Raw genomic sequence first — 19,189 nt, forward strand, 5'->3', positions numbered from 1 at the left:
CTCTCCCAGTGGACCTCCTCACCCTCCCATGTGAATAGGAGCTCACTGGATCTGGTCTTCACTCACCGCTGTGATATTTCTGATTTTTCCAACTCCCCATTTCACCTCTCTGACCACCACTTGCTCTCCTTTTAACCTATCTCTCTCGACTTCCCCATCTCTACCTCCTAAGGCTACCATAACTAAGCGTAACATTGAAGCTATTGACACCACATTCCTTTCCTCCTTGTTTGACTCACTTCTCTCTCCTATTCTCTCTCTCTCATGCCCTGAACAAGCCACTTCCACATACAATGCATCCCTTACTTCTGCTCTTAACTCTGTTGCTCCACCAACCACTATTCACCCTCGCAAATTAACACCTCAACCCTGGCACACCAAATGCACCAGATATCTGCAAAAATGCTCACGTACTGCAGAGTGACACTGCAAATTAACACCTCAACCCTGGCACACCAAATGCACCAGATATCTGCAAAAATGCTCACGTACTGCAGAGTGACTTTCTCCATTTCAAACTTATGCTCTCATCCTTCAGTGCTGCCCTTTCTCTTGCTAAACAGTCATACTTCAAGAACCTCATCTCCTCCCAGTATTCCAACCCCCTGCGCCTCTTTACCACTCTCAACTCACTCCTCTGCCCACCTCCACCTCGCCTCCCTTCCTCACTCTCTGCTCTTGACTTTGCCACTTACTTCACATCCAAAATTGACTCCATACGTCAGGACATCACATCACACCAGACCATCAGTAACCAGCCTTCTCCCATCCCTTACCAACCCTCCCCATCCCTCGCACCAACTCTGACATCTTTCTCCCATGCATCTGGAGAGGAAGTCATGGCCCTCATTCGTTCCTGTCCCCTCACCACCTCCCCACTTGACCCTATCCCCTCCCACCTCCTCCGCTACCTCTCTCCTTCTGCTTGTTCCCATCTTTCCCACCTTCTCAATCTCTCCCTCTCATCAGGCACTGTCCCCTCTGCCTTCAAGCATGCACTCATCTCTCCTATTCTTAAAAAACCTACCCTTGATCCAAACACTCTCTCCAACTACCGACCCATCTCTCTCCTCCCTTTTGCCTCCAAACTCCTTGAGCGTATTGTCTACAACCGCCTTACTTCCTTTCTTTCCTCACACTAACTGCTTGACACATTCCAGTCTGGCTTCTGTCCTCTCCACTCCACTGAAACTGCCCTTACAAAAGTATGCAATGACCTCCATGCTGCTAAATCTAAGGGACACTACTCTCTACTTATTCTACTGGATCTCTCTGCTGCTTTTGACACTGTGGACCATCCTCTCCTACTGCAAATCCTTCACTCCATTGGTCTGTGTGACCCTGCCCTTTCTTGGCTGTCCTCCTACCTTTCTGACCGTTCATTCTCTGTCTCCTCTTATGACTCTGTCTCCCCCTCACTTCCACTAACTGTAGGGGTACCCCAAGGTTCTGTCCTTGGTCCTCTACTCTTCTCACTCTACACGTCCTCACTAGGTAAGCTCATTAGTTCTTTTGGTTTCCAATATCATCTCTATGCTGATGACACTCAAATCTATCTTTCCTCTCCAGACCTCTCCCCTGCTCTCCTCACTCGTATCTCCAACTGTCTCTCTGCTACCTCTTCCTGGATGTCCCAGCGCTTTCTTAAACTTAACATGTTAAGACCGAGCTGATCATCTTCCCTCCCTCCCGCATAACCTCACCTCCTACAATCTCATTATCTATTGATGGCACTACTATCTCCTCTAGCCCCCAAGTGCGCTGTCTTGGAGTAATCCTTGACTCCTCCCTCCTTCAAACCACACATTCAGCACCTCTCACAAACCTGGTGTTTTCATCTAAAAAATATTTCCAGGATCAGACCCTTTCTGACCCAGGATGCTACTAAGACTCTTATCCACTCACTGGTCATCTCCAGACTGGACTACTGTAATCTCCTCCTAACTGGCATTCCTGACAAATACCTCTCTCCACTCCAATCTATACTCAGTGCTGCTGCCCGGCTCATTTTCCTCACCAAACGCACTACGTCCACCTCTCCTCTCTTACTAGACCTTCACTGGCTCCCCTTCCCTTTCAGAATCCATTTCAAGCTTCTCACACTTGCTTACAAAGCCCTCACCCACTCCTCTCCCATCTACATCTCTGACCTTATCTCCCTTTACACTCCCACCCGTCCTCTTCGCTCTGCTAATGCACGTCGACTCTCCTGCCTATGGATTACTTCCTCCCACTCCTACCTCCAAGATTTTTCACGTGCTGCACCACTTCTCTGGAATTCCCTACCTCTCCCCCTCAGACTATCCACCTCTCTACAAAACTTCAAACGGGCTCTCAAGACCCATTTCTTCACCAAACCCAGCCAAATCTCATCCTAAACCTCTGTTCCACGCTCTCTATGTACCCCATCTGTCTCACCCCTGTCTGTCTACCCTCCCCTTTAGAATGTAAGCTCTCACGAGCAGGGCTCTCTTCCCTCATGTGCTTATCCTTTTCTTACTTTAATAATATTCAACTGCACCAAATCCAGCAGTCTTCTGCCACCTGATACTTATTCCAGTGTCATCTGCTGATGTAGCTATGTTTATTTACCTTGTACTTGTCCTATATTGTCAACTGTAAGTTGCTGTTTTCCTGCTTGATTATTTGTTTATGTAGTTGGGCGCTGCGGAACCCTTGTGGCGCCATATAAATAAAGGATAATAATAATAAAATAATAATAAATTAGACATGAAGGAAAATCTAGTTGAAAGGTGACTGCAGTAAAAGTTACCCAAGGAGCAGAGCTTGTTACGTTTGGCTTCTCACATTGAACTATGAGCAGGCACTTACACTTTGAACAGCTAGTAAGATCTGTTTTATAGTTTTTTTGCCACCTTTAGAATATTACAGAAATAGTACATAATGGTGAAGTAAGAAATGTTATAATGTACAGTTTTATCCCTCCCCACTACCAGCAAAGATGCAGGAATCCAAGACCCCTGTTACACCAGATCAGTAAACAATTCTACTGCTTCAAGCTCCCAATGCATATCTTCCTTTCTCTAGCATCCATAAGGGATATTGGGGAGACTTAGTACGATGGGGTATAGACGGGGTCCAAAGGAGCCGGTGCACTTTAAATTTCTTCACTTGGGTGTGCTGGCTTCTCCCCTCTATGCCCCCTCTCACAGGCAGTTTAGAAAAAAGTGCCCTCAGGAAACAGTATACCTGCACCCTGGAAGTTAGTGGGGGGACAGTCACCGGCCTTGCGAGGTGCAGAGCCGCTTTCCCGCTGCAGAACCACCGCCCTGAGGGGTTGTTGTTCAGCAGGGCACTGCGCTTTGGCGGTCACAACCGCAGCACGCCGCACACCCCTGACATGTGCCTGAAGGTGACGACTGTGGTGAGTACAAACCGGGGGCCCCGCTAGGGGGGTCCCCCCGTTCAAAGTGCGGCTAAACACGGGCGCGGCATACGGGACCCTCCCGGGGGGGACCCGCTAGAGCCCCCCATGTAGACTGGCTTCATATAGCTTGAACTAGCACTTGTGTGATGTTTTTAAGCTAACAGGAGACATTGCCAGTATAAAAAAATTACTGTAGCACCGGCGCCATTGTGGGGAGGCGGAGCTACCTCAGAGCGGGACCAGAGCCATTTTGGCACCTTCCTCTGCAGCCACAGACAGCACACACAGCGCTTCCTGCCTTATAAGACACACTGGAAAACTGGTACAGGCTGTAGCAAAGGGGGAGAGCCGCTATTGTACACTATCTGGGTCCTCTACTGGACAGAAATTATTAGTGTTACTGTGATATAATTAGCTGTCAGGCTCACTGGGACTGTGCAGCTAGGGGTGTGCTGGGTCTCTCTCTATGTGTGTCTCCAATCACATACAGTAAGGGCAGGCTTGAAGAGTATTACTGTCTGTGTGCATGTTCTTGTGCTTACTGTGAAACATGGGTAAACACAAGCTATGCAGTGTATGTCACACTAGATTCTCTCCAGTATCCTCTGATTCTGTTTCTTGTGAACAATGCAGCCAATCTTCACAAATCAGTGAAGGGTCTGGGGGAGAGGGTCCAGAGCCCTCCTGGCTAGGGTCGCTTAAAACTATGATGTCTGATATCTCATCCCAGCTCACTGCAAATGGTCAGAAAACTCAGCTACTACAACAGGCTGTTGCAGATTTAGCTGCTAGGGCAGATGTTACACAGCCCCCCCCCCCTCCCCCTCTCATGCAGCACCACAGAAGAGTGGTTTGCCTGCTCTACTCTCTTATTCAGATGAGGAAATACAGGAGGATGGGGTGGACTTGGATCTAGTTAGTGGAGATTCCGATTCTGCTCAGGGTATTGAACTCCCCATAATGGCTATACGGTACGTGTTAAAGCTCCCACTAGAGGACGCTGTGTCACAGCAGTCGTTTTTCTTTATCAAAACAAGCCTAATGTCACTTTCCCTGATTCTGCAGAGTTAGATGACTTATTCAAAATAACCTGGAAAAATCCAGACAAAAAATTCCAAGTGTAAAAAAAGTTTTTGCGCACTTTTCCATTTGCTCCTGAAGGGTAAGAAATTTTAGGAAGAACCTCCAGGGATTGATGTATCAGTCTCTCGACTGTCCAAAAAGGTGGGGCTGCCAACCTCTGGCTCCTTTACTATAGAAGATCCTGGGGACAGAAAAATAGAGGCTACACGCAAATCTATTTACATGGCAGCAGGTGTATTGCAAAGGCCGGTCATAGCGGGCTGCTGGATGACCCATGCTATTCATTCATGGGCCACTCAAATTCAGGAGGGCCTCTCCGGGCTATGCCTCTGGTCACTACGGTGACCCTCCTAAGGCACATTCAGGACACTACACACATCCTGTGTGATTCGCTCAAGGAGATGGGGAATATTAATGCTAGGACTTCTGCCATGGCAGTGTCGGCGCGCAGGGCTTTGTGGTTGTGTCAGTGGATAAGCGGACACAGAATCCAAGCGCAGTGTGGAATCCCTCCCTTTTTCAGGGGAATGGCTATTTGGGGTTGAGTTGGATACGTGGATTTCCAAAGTCATGGCATGGAAATCCACGTTTCTCCCCTCTGGGACCCCGCCGGCTAGGCGTTCCTAGTTGGTGCCTTCTGTTCAGTCCTTTCAGTCTAACAGATTTCGTTCTAGGGCCAGAGGTGCCTCTAATGCAAATAGAGGCACCAGAGGTAAGTCAAAAAGATCTGCAACCGCCGGTTCTCAGGAGCAGAGCACCAGTTCTGCTTCCACTAAGTCCTCAGCATGACGGTGCCCACCCACCCCGAGGAGATCTCAAGGTGGGAGCCCGACTACGTGACTTCAGCCGCATCTGGGAAAGCTCCTGCCAGGATACCTGAGTAAGGGACCTCATTTCTCAGGGCTACAAGCTGGAGTTCGACGGCGCTCCTCCCCAACGATTTTTCAAAACAAGCTTACCAGCTTTGGAGGATATGCGGGTTACGTTGCAACAGGCTATCCGAAAGTTGGTCCAGTCCCATGTCATTGTCCCAGTACCGATACCACAACGAGGCAGGGGTGATTAGTCCAACCTGTTTGTGGTTCCAAAGCCGTACGGCTCAGTATGGCCCATTTTGAACCTAAAGTCCTTGAATCCTTACCTAAAGGTTTTCAAGTTCAAAATGGAATCACTGAGAGCAGTGATTGCGGTTTCCCTGGATATCAAGAACGCCTACCTTCATATTGTAATTTGGCCACCTCATCAGGCTTTTCTCAGGTGTGCTTGCTGGACGATCACTACCAGTTCCAGGCATTAACCTTTGGCCTATCCACGGCTCCGAGGGTATTCATGAAGGTGATGGCGGAGATGATGTTCCAACTCTGGGTTCAGGGGGTCAATGTTGTCCCTTACCTAGACAATCTTCTGATTAAAGCAAGATCCAAGGAGCTTTTATTGCTCCATATCGACCACACTATCCAACTTCTGTCACGCCATGGGTGGATTCTCAATCTACAGAAGTCCCACCTGGAACTGACTGAGCGGCTCCTGTTCTTGAGGATGTTACTGGATATGGTTGCCCAGAAGGTGTTCCTCCCAGAGGACAAGGCGAGAACATTCAGGAGATGGTCCGCATGGTGCTCCGACCTGCTCATGTATCCATCCATCTTTGCATCAGATTGTTTGGAAAGATGGTCGCCTCCTGCGATGCGATCCAATTTGGGAGGTTCAATTGGATCTCCTGAGCAAGTGGTCCGGATCACATCTACAGATGGACCAGATGATTAGGCTGTCACCTTAGGCCAGGATTTCCCTCCTGTTGTGGCTACAGTCCTCCAATCTCCTGGAAGGCCGTAGTTTTGGGATCCAGGATTGGATCCTCCTCACGACGGATGCGAGTCTGTGAGGATGGGGTGCTGTCACCAAGGGGGCGCTGTTCCAGAGCAGGTGGTCAGCCCACGAAACCCTCCTTTCGATCAACATTCTGGAACTTCGGGCGATCTACAATGCTCTGCTTCAGGCATCTCCTCTGCTCGCGAATCAGGCAATCCAAGTTCAGTCGGACAACGCCACAGAAGTGGCGTACATCAATCGACAAGGAGGGACAAAAAGCAGAGCCTACATGCGAGAGGTGTCAAAGATACTCCTCTGGGCGGAAAGAAATGTAAGAGCAATGTCAGCAATCTTCATTCCAGGAGTGGACAACTGGGAAGCGGATTTCCTCAGTCGTCACGACCTCCACCCGGGGGAGTGGGGACTCCACCCTCAGGTGTGTCAGCAGATCACCCACCAGTGGGGCTGCCCGCAGATAGACTTGATGGCTTCTCATATCAACAAGAAACTTCGCTGGTATTGCTCTCGAACCAGGGACCCTCGGGTGAGGGCAGTGGACGCACTGACGTCGTCTTGGCCTTACCGGCTGGTCTACCTGTTTCCTCCCATTTTGTTGCTCCCAAGTGTGCTCAAGCGAATCAGAAATCAGGGAGTCCAGGCAATTCCGATTGCCCCAGATTGGCCTTGGAGGGCATGGTATGCGGATCTTCTGGACATGTCCGTCGAAGACCCTTGGCCTCTACCACTAAAAAGTGATCTTCAACAGGGACCGTTCATCTACCCTGACTTACGGCGTCTTCATTTGACGGCATGGAGGTTGAGCGGAACATCCTAGCTCACAAGGGCCTTTCCAAAAAGGTTATAGCTACCATGGTTCAGGCCAGGAAGCCCGTGACGTCAAAACACTATCATTCTATCTGGAGGAGATATGTCTCTTGGTGCGAGGAATGCACCTATCCACCTGCGGAGTTCCACTTAGGGTGTTTCTTACGTTTCCTGTAGGCTGGTGTGGATAAGGGCTTACGTCTGGGTTCCATTAAGGTCCAGATTTCAGCTCTCCATTTTCTTCCAGAAAAAAATTAGCAGTGTTGCCAGAAGTTCACACTTTGCAAGGGGTACTCCACATACAACCTTCTTTTGTGCCAACTACGGCGCCCTGGGATTTGAATGTCGTGTTGGAATTTCTACAGTCCTCGTTTGAGCCTCTGATGACGGTAGAAGACAAGTACCTCACGTGGAAGACAGTGATGTTACTGGCCCTGGCTTCTGCTAGACGTGTCTCAGAATTGGGGGCCTTATCGTGTAAAAGTCTGTACTTGGGGGGTAATTCAGACCAAGTCGCACGCAGGCTGTTTTTTGCACTGCTGCGACCAGGTAATCGCCGCCTACAGGGGAGGGGGCAATCGCTGTGCAGGGGTGCGTTCGGCTGTGCAGAGAGCTACAGAAACAAAAGTTTGTGCAGTTTCTGCACAGACCAGAACTTACTCAGCCGCTGCAATGATCCGGGATGTTGCTGACGTCAGAAATCCGCCTCCCGAACGGCTGGGCACGCCTGCGTTTTCCCGGATACTCCCTGGAAACAGTGAGTTGCCGCCCACAAACGTCTTCTTCCTGTCAATCTTCTTGCGATCACTTTCTTCATAGAAACCTGCGCATTGCGGACCGCACGCATGCTATCGGGTCTGAGTGACCCCCTTGGTCTTTACGAGGACAGAGCGGAGCTCGGGACTAGGCAGCAGTTCCTGCTTAAGGTTGTCTCTGCGTTTCACCTGAATCAGCCTATTGTGGTTCCGTCCAGTTCTGACACTTCTCCTCCAGAGGCACTGGATATGTGGGGGGGGGGGGGCATTCCGAGTTGATCGCATGTAGCAACTTTTTGCTGCCCATGTGATCAACTAGACGCCGCCTATGGGGGGGGGGGGGGGGGGGGGGGGGTTTGCATAGCAGGGCTGTGAACACTTGTGCAGCCCTGCTATGCAAAAAAAAAAGTTTTGTGTAAAACAAGACCAGGGTAAGACTTGCTTACCCTGTGCGATGAATCCAGCGTTGCAGGTCCCGGAATTGACGTCAGACATCCGCCCTCCAAACGCCTCAGCACGCCTGCGTTCAGATCTTCACGCCCAGAAAACGATGAGTTGACGCCCCGGAACGCCTTCTTCCTGTCAATCTTCTTGCGGTCGCCGCTGCAACCGCTTTCTTCGCTAGCGGCGTCGCTTCAGCGCATGCGCAGTTCCAACCCGATCGCACGGCTGAGACTAAGCGCAGCGTGCGATCGGGTCGGAATGACCCCCATGATGCGAGCCTTGAAAATCTATGTCAAGCGGACGGCTCGGATCAGAAAGATGGATTCCTTGTTCGTTCTTTATGATGCGCAGAAGAGTTGTTCTGCTTCGAAGCAGTCCATTGCTCGTTGGCTGAGGCTTACTATCCAACAGGCCTATGTATCGGCAGCCTTACCTTTTCCTAAGTCTCTGAAAGCCCACTGTACAAGATCTGTGAGCTCTTCCTGGGTGGCTGCCCGAGGTATTTCGGCCTTGCAACTATGCCGAGCTGCTACCTGGTTGGGGAAGAACACATTTGTGAAGTTCTACATTCCCACCCGTTCTGGAAGCTTTGGGACGTCCCCATCGTACTAAGTCTCCCCAATATCCCTTATGGATGCTAGAGAAAATAGGATTTTAATTACCTGCCGATAAATCCTTTTCTCGTAGTCCATAAATCCTTTCTCTTACGTCCTAGAGGATGCTGGGGACTCCGTAAGGACCATGGGGTATAGACGGGCTCCGCAGGAGACATGGGCACTCTAAAGACTTTAGATGAGTGTGCACTGGCTCCTCCCTCTATGCGCCTCCTCCAGACCTCAGTTAGATCCTGTGCCCAGAGGAGACTGGATGCACTGCAGGGGAGCTCTACTGAGTTTCTCTGAAAAGACTTTTTGTTAGGTTTTTTATTTTCAGGGAGCACTGCTGGCAACAGGCTCCCTGCATCGTGGGACTGAGGGGAGAGAAGCAGCCCTACTTAACTGATAGGCTCTGCTTCTTAGGCTACTGGACACCATTAGCTCCAGGGGGACGGAACACAGGTGTTGTCCTCGCTGTTCGTCCCGGAGCCGCGCCGCCGTCCTCCTCACAGAGCCGGAAGATAGAAGCCGGGTGAGAAGACTTCACAGGCGGCAGAAGACTTCAGATCTTCACTGAGGTAACGCCACACATACACACACAGAAGGCACTGTACGGGTGCAGGGCGCAGGGGGGGCGCCTAGGGCAGCAATATTAACCTCAAGGGACACTGGCTAATATATAAGATTCTGCGGAGGCAGTATATTGAAAAACCCCCGCCAGTATAAAGAATTTGAGCGGGACCGAAGCCTGCCGTTGAGGGGGCGGAGCTTGATCCTCCAGCACTAACCAGCGCCATTTTTCTCCACAGCAAGCTGCAGAGAAGCTGCTCCCTGGACTCTCTCCTGCTGAGCAAGTACAGAGGGCAAAAAAGAGGGGGGGGGGCACATTTAATTGGCGTAGTGAGTGTGTTATTTATTCTATAAAAGAGCGCTGTACAGTCTGGGATTTTATTCCAGTGTCCAGTGGCGCTGGGTGTGTGCTGGCATACTCTCTCTCTGTCTCTCCAAAGGGCCTTATTGGGGGGCTGTCCCCATAATTGTGTATCCCAGTGTCTGTGGGGGTGTCAGTACGTGTGTGTCGACATGTCTGAAGCGGAAGGCTCGTCTAAGGAGGAGGTAGAGCAGATGATTGTGGTGTCTCCATCGGCGACGCCGACACCTGATTGGTTGGATATGTGGAATGTTTTAAATGCAAATGTGTCTTTATTACATAAAAGATTGGACAAAGCAGAGTCCAGAGAATAAGCAGGGAGTCAATCCATGGCTTTGACTGTGTCACAAGGCCCTTCAGGCTCTCATAAACGTCCCCTGTCCCAGGTAGCAGACATTGATACCGACACGGATTTTGACTCCAGTGTCGACTACGATGATGCGAGGTTACACCCAAGGGTGGCCAAAAGTATTAATTATATGATTATTGCAATAAAAGATGTTTTGCATATCACAGAGGACCCCTCGGTGCCTGACACGAGGGTATGCATGCTTAAGGAGAAGAAACCTGAGGTAACCTTTCCCCCATCTCATGAGCTGAACGCTTTATTTGAAAAAGCTTGGGAAACTCCGGACAAGAAACTGCAGATTCCCAAGAGAATTCTTATGGCGTATCCTTTCCCCGCACAGGACAGGTTACGGTGAGAATCCTCGCCCAGGGTGGACAAGGCTTTGACGCGCTTGTCCAAAAAGGTGGCGCTACCGTCTCCAGACACGGCAGCCCTCAAGGATCCTGCTGATCGCAGACAGGAGACTACCTTAAAATCAATTTATACACATACGGGTGCCTTGCTCAGACCGGCAGTAGCGTCGGCATGGGTATGTAGCGCAATAGCAGCATGGGCAGATAAATTGTCATCTGACATTGACACCCTAGATAAGGATAGCATTTTATTGACCTTGGGTCATATTAAAGACGCAGCGCTATATATGAGAGACGCTGCGAGAGACGTTGGGCTGTTGGGTTCAAGAGCCAATGCCATGGCAATTTCTGCTAGGCGAGCCCTGTGGACCCGCCAATGGACGGGTAATGCCGATTCAAAGAGACATATGGAAACTTTGCCTTACAAGGGTGAGGTTTTATTTGGGGAGGGCCTCGCGGACCTGGTTTCCACAGCTACCGCGGGTAAATCTTTTTTGCCTTATGTTCCCCCACAGCAAAATAAAACACCTCAATATCAGATGCAGTCCTTTCGGTCGCATAAGTCCAAAAGAGGTCGGGGCTCTTCCTTCCTCGCCAGAGGTAAGGGTAGAGGGAAAATAATGCCTGCACGGCTAGTTCCCAGGAACAGAAGTGCTCCCCGGCTTCTACAAAATCCACCGCATGATGCTGGGGCTCCACTGCGGGAGTCCGCACCGGTGGGGGCACGTCTTCGACTCTTCAGCCAGGTCTGGGTTCTGTCAGATTTGGATCCTTGGGCGATGGAAATTGTATCCCAAGGCTACAAACTGGAATTCGAAGAAGTGCCTCCTCGCCGATTTTTCAAGTCGGCTTTGCCAGCTTCTCCCCCAGAGAGGGAAATAGTTTTAGCTGCAATACAAAACCTGTGTCAACAGCAGGTGATTATCAAGGTTCCCCTAATACAACAGGGGAAAGGGTACTATTCAACCTTATTTGTGGTCCCGAAACCGGATGGCTCGGTCAGACCCATCCTGAATCTAAAATCCCTAAACCTGTATCTAAAAAGGTTCAAATTCAAGATGGAATCTCTCCGGGCAATGATCTCCAGCCTGGAAGGGGGGGATTTTATGGTATCACTAGACATAAAGGATGCATACCTTCATGTCCCCATTTATCCTCCTCATCAGGCGTACCTGAGATTCGCTGTACAGGACGGTCATTACCAGTTTTCAGGCGTTGCCGTTTGGGCTGTCCACGGCCCCGAGGATTTTCACCAAGGTAATGGCGGAAATTATGGTGCTCCTACGCAGGCAAGGAGTCACAATTATCCCATACTTGGACGATCTCCTGATAAAAGTGAGATCGAGAGATCAGTTGCTGAAAAGCGTGTCACTCTCCCTGAGAGTGCTGCAGCAACACGGCTGGATCCTAAATCTGCCAAAGTCGCAGTTGATTCCAACGACTCTGCTATCATTTTAGGCATGATTCTGGACACGGAAAAGAAGAGGGTTTTTCTCCCAACGGAAAAAGCCCAGGAACTCCAGAGCATGGTCAGAGACCTGTTAAAGCCAAAAAGAGCGTCAGTTCATCAATGCACTCGAGTACTGGGAAAGATGGTGGCGGCCTATGAGGCAATCCCCTTCGGCAGGTTCCATGCGAGGACTTTTCAGTGGGACCCTCTGGACAAGTGGTCGGGGGTCCCATCTACAAATACATCAGAAAATAAGCCTGTCCCCCAGGGCCAGGGTGTCTCTCCTGTGGTGGCTGCAGAGTGCTCACCTTCTAGAGGGTCGCAGGTTCGGCATTCAAGACTGGGTTCTGGTAACCACAGACGCGAGCCTCTGAGGATGGGGAGCAGTCACACAAGGAAGAAACTTTCAGGGACTGTGGTCAAGCCAGGAGGCTTGTCTACACATCAACGTGCTGGAATTAAGGGCCATATACAACGGCCTACAACAAGCAGAGACTCTTCTTCGTGACCTACCTGTTCTGATTCAATAGGACAACGTCACAGCAGTGGCTCATGTAAACCGCCAAGGCAGGACAAGGAGCAGAGGGGAAATGGCGGAAGCCACCAGGATTCTTCGCTGGGCGAAAAATCACATAAGCGCGATGTCAGCAGTCTTCATTCCGGGAGTGGACAACTGGGAAGCAGACTTCCTCAGCAGACACGATCTCCATCCAGGAGAGTGGGGTCTTCATCAAGAAGTTTTTGCAGAGATAACAAGTCGTTGGGGGCTTCCTCAAATAGACATGATGGCGTCACGCCTCAACAAGAAACTTCGGAGGTATTTTTCCAGGTCAAGGGACCCTCAGGCTGTAGCGCCCTGGTGACACCGTGGGTGTTTCCGTCGGTCTATGTCTTCCCTCCTCTTCCACTCATCTCAAAAATACTGAGAATCATAAGACGAAAATGAGTCCAGACAATACTCATTGTTCCGGATTGGCCTCGAAGGGCCTGGTATTCAGATCTTCAGGAAATGCTCACAGAAGATCCGTGGCCTCTTCTTCCCTGGGAGGACCTGTTGCAGCAGGGGCCCTGCGTGTTCCAAGACTTACCACGGTTACGTTTGACGGCATGGCGGTTGAACGCCAGATCTGAGCTAGGAAAGGTATTCCGGGGGAAGTCATCCCTACTCTAATAAAAGCTAGGAAGGAGGTGACGGCGAAACATTATCACCGTATCTGGAGGAAATATGTATCTTGGTGTGAAGCCAAGAATGCTCCTACGGAAGATTTCCACCTGGGCCGTTTTCTCCACTTTCTGCAGACAGGAGTGGATATGGGCCTAAAGTTAGGCTCCATTAAGGTGCAGATTTCGGCCCTGTCAATATTCTTTCAGAAGGAATTGGCTTCTCTCCCAGAAGTCCAGACTTTTGTAAAGGGAGTGCTTCACATCCAGCCTCCTTTTGTGCCCCCAGTGGCACCATGGGACCTTAACGTGGTGTTACAGTTCCTTAAGTCACACTGGTTTGAACCTCTTCAAACAGTTGAGTTAAAATTTCTCACGTGGAAAGTGGTCATGTTGTTGGCCTTGGCATCTGCAAGGCGGGTGTCCGAGATGGCGGCTTTGTCTCACAAAAGCCCCTATCTGATTTTCCATGTGGATAGAGCAGAGTTGAGGACTTGTCCTCAATTTCTGCCTAAGGTGGTTTCATCGTTTCATATTAACCAACGGGTGTAGTACGGGTGACCGGCGGTCTCCTGACCGCCGGTCACCTTACCGACGCCGGGATCCCGGCAGCATACCGACGCCGGGATCCCGGCGGGGAGGGGCGAGTGCAGCAAGCCCCTTGCGGGCTCGCTGCGCTCGCCACGCTGCGGGCTCGGTGGCGACCTGCGGGCTCGGTGGCGACCTGCGGTCGCCACGGGTTCTATTCCCACTCTATGGGTGTCGTGGACACCCACGACTGGAAATAGTCCCTGTTGGTCGGCATGCCGACCATCGGGATAGTGAGCCGTCGGGCTCACGGAGGAGGTCATGTGACTGTCGGTCAGCCGACCGGCGGTCACATGACTACCACCCGAACCAACCTATTGTGGTGCCTGTGGCTACGGGTGCTTTGGAGGATTCCAAGTCCCTTGATGTAGTCAGGGCCTTAAAAATTTATGTAGCCAGGACGGCTTGAGTTCGGAAAACAGAGGCATTGTTTGTCCTGTATGCTGCCAACAAAGTTGGCGCTCCTGCTTCTAAGCAGACTATTGCTCGCTGGATCTGTAACACGATTCAGCAGGCTCATTCTACGGCTGGATTTCCGTTACCTAATTCTGTAAAGGCCCATTCCACTAGGAAGGTGGGCTCTTCTTGGGCGGCTGCCCGAGGCGTCTCGGCTTTACAGCTTTGCCGAGCAGCTACTTGGTCGGGTTCAAACACTTTTGCAAAATTCTACAAGTTTGATACCCTGGCTAAGGAGGACCTCATGTTTGCTCAATCGGTGCTGCAGAGTCATCCGCACTCTCCCGCCCGGTCTGGAGCTTTGGTATAATCCCCATGGTCCTTACAGAGTTCCCAGCATCCTCTAGGACGTAAGAGAAAATAAGATTTTAAACCTACCGGTAAATCTTTTTCTCCTAGTCCGTAGAGGATGCTGGGCGCCCGTCCCAGTGCGGACTAATTTCTGCAAGGCTTGTATATAGTTGTTGCTTACATAAGGGTTATGTTACAGTTTAGATCAGTCTTTGGCTGATGCTGTTTTGTTCATACTGTTAACTGGTTTCGTATATTCCATGTTGTACGGTGTGGATGGTGTGGGCTGGTATGTATCTTGCCCTTAGATTAACAAAAATCCTTTCCTCGTACTGTCCGTCTCCTCTGGGCACAGTTCTTTAACTGAGGTCTGGAGGAGGGGCATAGATGGAGGAGCCAGTGCACACCCCTCTAAAGTCTTTAGAGTGCCCATGTCTCCTGCGGAGCCATGGTCCTTACGGAGTCCCCAGCATCCTCTACGGACTAGGAGAAAAAGATTTACCGGTAGGTTTAAAATCTTATTTTTCTCGCAGTCCATAATGGATATTGGGCGCCTGCCTCAGTGCGTTGATTTTTCTGCAGGTTCTCGGTTATGTGGTTACCTGTTTAGCTGTTGCTGTTATTGTTACCATCCGGTCCTTTCTCCTTCGGACACTGTTTTACCTATAACTGCCTGTGAGGGGGGCATAGGGGGGAGGAGCCAGCACACCCAGTGAAGAAATTTAAAGTGCACTGGCTCCTTTGGACCCCGTCTATACCCCATCGTACTATGTCTCCCCAATATCCCTTATGGACTACGAGAAAAGGATTTACTGGTAGGTAATTAAAATCCTATTTGCTTAATGCACATTGATTTCACTTTGGGCACCAAGAGACCATAGAGATGTCTGCGTAGAAAACCTGACTACTATTGTAGCAGCATGAAGGCGATTCGCTGAGGAACAGCTCGGATCCTGGAAAATGCACCCACCTGCTGTGCGGCATATTACGGGTGCCAGGGGTAGTTCTTTACAGTGCAGACATCAATGTATTAATCAGGTATACAGATGAGTCCTCATATAACTAGCCTCAATGCGCCACGCAGCAGGAAATACCTGGTGCAAGTGAGCTGACAGGTACCATGTAACTCTGCTAGAATCGGGCGTATGTTTGCCAAAGTTGTATCTTAGGGGGTAATGCAAAGTTGTTAACAGTTGGGCAAAACCATGTGCACTGCAGGTGGGGCAGATATAACATTTGCAGAGAGAGTTAGATTTGGGTGGGTTATTTTGTTTCTGTGCAGGGTAAATACTGTCTGCTTTATTTTTACACTGCAATTTAGATTTCAGATTGAACACACCCCACCCAAATCTAACTCTCTCTGCACATATTATATCTGCCCCGCCTGCAGTGCACCTGGTTTTGCCCAACTGCTAACAAATTTGCTACTGCAAGCAACTCTGAATTACCCCCTTAGTTGCAACGCGATGCACCAGGAGACAGAATCTGTATAACAAGTGCTACGATGCAGCGGCCGTGGCTTTTTTCTAATACAAGATCCATTGTGCTTCATATACAGACTCCGTCACATACAGATATACAAGTATTGCATATCGAAGTCTTCAGCACAGTCTCCTGGTGCGTCCTAGACGCATCGCGATGCAATTTCAGCAAAAAAGACGCCTAGCGCTAGCAGAGTCTCACGGGACTTGGTGCTGTTTTCTGCGACTGCAACAATGATGTACAGTATGATGACACATCTAGATCACATCTATTGCAGAAACAGTGGGAAGGGCACCTTCATTTTCTTCAACTGCTGGAGTCTCCCTCTGGTTTTCACTATTATCTGTGTAAATGTGTCCACATTCAGGTAACATACGGTTGCAAGAGATGATGGAAGTAATGTGCAAGGAACGAGGTGCCAAGCTTTTTGCAACAGATGAGAGGTAAGTTACCTTCAATGTATTGCATCTATATTCTGGTAATCACATCTCCGTTCTGCTCCCCCAAAAGTCTATTACTTACGCTTAAAGCAGTACCATGGCTTTTTACATATCTGTGTCTCTACCATCTAGGTTCTGTATTGATAATGGTGCTATGATTGCCCAAGCAGGGTGGGAGATGTTTCGATCAGGTCAAGTCACCCCTCTGCAAGACTCATGGATAACTCAACGGTCAGTTTCTGCTATCAGAGCGTCATTAGCAATGTATTATCTGCACACTGAAGTAATGCAAATCTCCTAATATCTTTTATCCTCTCTTCAGATACCGGACTGATGAAGTGGAGGTAACGTGGAGAGATTGAGAACAACTCACCTGGAAAGTGCTGGAATGGTGTTTCTTGCCATGTCAACCAAGCGTTTGTATTGTTTTTTTCAGGAGACCTAGGGGGTGATTCAGGTTTGTTAGCAAACCAGAAAACTAGCAATTGGATAAAACCATGTTGCACTGCAGGTGGGGCAGATGTAACATGTGCAGAGAGTTAGATTTGGGTGGGTTATATTGTTTCTGTGCATGGTAAATACTGGCTGCTTAATATCTACACTGCAATTTAAATTTCAGTTTGAACACACCCCACCCAAATCTAACTCTCTCTGCACATGTTACATCTGCCCCACCTGCAGTGCACATGGTTTTGCTCAATTGCTAACAAACCTGAATAAGGCCCCTTATACTGTAAGTCTGCACCCTCATCACAGTGAAGTCACTTTAGACCAGGCAATTAATCTGATTTTACATTTCTTAATAAAAGACCATAAAGCAACAGGCCAGTGTCTTTTAGTCTCGCACAACTGTTTGTATATATTTGTATAAAAATATAACACATTTAATAAATCTGGAATGAGTTTGATGTTTTATGCAAATAATAGGATTTTAATACCTACCGGTAAATCCTTTTCTCTTAGTCCGCAGAGGATGCTGGGGTCAGATCAAGAACCATGGGGTATAGACTGGATCCACAGAAGACATGGGCACTTTAAGACTTTCAAAGGGGTGTGAACTGGCTCCTCCCTCTATGCCCCTCCTCCAGACCCCAGTTATAGGAACTGTGCCCAGGGAGACAGATATTTCGAGGAAAAGGATTTATTGTTAAACTAAGGTGAGATACATACCAGCTCACACCACAAACACGCCGTACAACATGGCATTTAACACAACACAGGTCAACGGCATGAACATCATCAGCAACAGGCTGACAATAAACGTAACACAACATGTGTGTAACCACAACTAATAACTGCAGATACAGTACGCACTGGGACGGGCGCCCAGCATCCTCTACGGACTAAGAGAAAAGGATTTACCGGTAGGTTTAAAATCTTATTTTCTCTTACGTCCTAGAGGATGCTGGGAACTCTGTAAGGACCATGGGGATTATACCAAAGCTCCAGACCGGGCGGGAGAGTGCGGATGACTCTGCAGCACCGATTGAGCAAACATGAGGTCCTCCTTAGCCAGGGTATCAAACTTGTAGAATTTTGCAAAAGTGTTTGAACCCGACCAAGTAGCTGCTCGGCAAAGCTGTAAAGCCGAGACGCCTCGGGCAGCCGCCCAAGAAGAGCCCACCTTCCTAGTGGAATGGGCCTTTACAGAATTAGGTAACGGAAATCCAGCCGTAGAATGAGCCTGCTGAATCGTGTTACAGATCCAGCGAGCAATAGTCTGCTTAGAAGCAGGAGCGCCAACTTTGTTGGCAGCATACAGGACAAACAATGCCTCTGTTTTCCGAACTCAAGCCGTCCTGGCTACATACATTTTTAAGGCCCTGACTACATCAAGGGACTTGGAATCCTCCAAAGCACCCGTAGCCACAGGCACCACAATAGGTTGGTTCGGGTGGTAGTCATGTGACCGCCGGTCGGCTGACCGACAGTCACATGACCTCCTCCGTGAGCCCAACGGCTCACTATCCCGATGGTCGGCATGCCGACCAACAGGGACTATTTCCAGTCGTGGGTGTCCACGACACCCATAGAGTGGGAATAGAACCCGTGGCGACCGCAGGTCGCCACCGAGCCCGCAGGTCGCCACCGAGCCCGCAGCGTGGCGAGCGCAGAAAAAATCCTATTTTCTCATACGTCCTAGAGGATGCTGGGGTCACATCAAGAACCATGGGGTTATACTGCAGCACCGATTGACCAAACATGAGGTCCTCATTAGCCAGGGTATCAAACTTGTAGAACTTCGCAAAGGTGTTTGAATCCGACCAAGTAGCTGCTCGGCAAAAAAAGGCTCTGGAAATTCAGAACCTGGTCAAACAAATGCTGAAACCAGCAAGAGTATCGATCCATCAATGCACTCGGTTGCTGGGAAAGATGGTGGCGGCCCACGAGGCCATTCAGTTTGGTAGATTCCATTGTTGGACAACATTGTTGGACCTGTTGGACAAGTGGTCCGAGTCCCATCTGCACATGCACCGAAGGATAACCCTGTCTTCCAAGACCAGAATCTCACTCCTGTGGTGGCTGCACAGCTGTCACCTCCTAGAGGGACGCAGGTTTGGGATCCAGGACTGGATCTTAGTGACCACGGATGCGAGTCTCCGAGGCTGGGGAGCAGTCACGCAGGGGGAAAGCTTCCAGGGACGATGGTCAAGCCAGGAAATGTGTCTACACATAAACGTTCTGGAGTTAAGGGCCATTCACAACGGCCTTCTGCAAGCGGAACATCTTCGCAATCGGCCCGTCTTGATCCAGTCAGACAACATAACAGCAGTATCGTACATAA

At 49.7% G+C, this 19,189-nt stretch overlaps 1 protein-coding gene across 3 annotated transcripts in view; it reads left to right on the forward strand.

Annotated features, from left to right (window-relative positions):
- Window positions 1–17,225, forward strand: part of OSGEP (O-sialoglycoprotein endopeptidase) — a 91,945-nt gene extending 74,720 nt beyond the window's left edge. For all 3 annotated transcript variants that reach the window (XM_063913464.1, XM_063913463.1, XM_063913465.1), the window contains exons 10-12: window positions 16,332–16,407; window positions 16,537–16,635; window positions 16,727–17,225. In XM_063913464.1, coding sequence (XP_063769534.1) covers window positions 16,332–16,407; window positions 16,537–16,635; window positions 16,727–16,766 — 215 coding nt within the window. In that variant the 3' untranslated portion in view covers window positions 16,767–17,225. The remainder of the gene's footprint in view (window positions 1–16,331; window positions 16,408–16,536; window positions 16,636–16,726) is intronic.
- Window positions 17,226–19,189: the final 1,964 nt, after the last annotated feature.

The sequence above is a fragment of the Pseudophryne corroboree genome, chromosome 1 (genome assembly GCF_028390025.1).
Source record: "Pseudophryne corroboree isolate aPseCor3 chromosome 1, aPseCor3.hap2, whole genome shotgun sequence".
Classification (NCBI taxonomy): Eukaryota; Metazoa; Chordata; class Amphibia; order Anura; family Myobatrachidae; genus Pseudophryne; species Pseudophryne corroboree.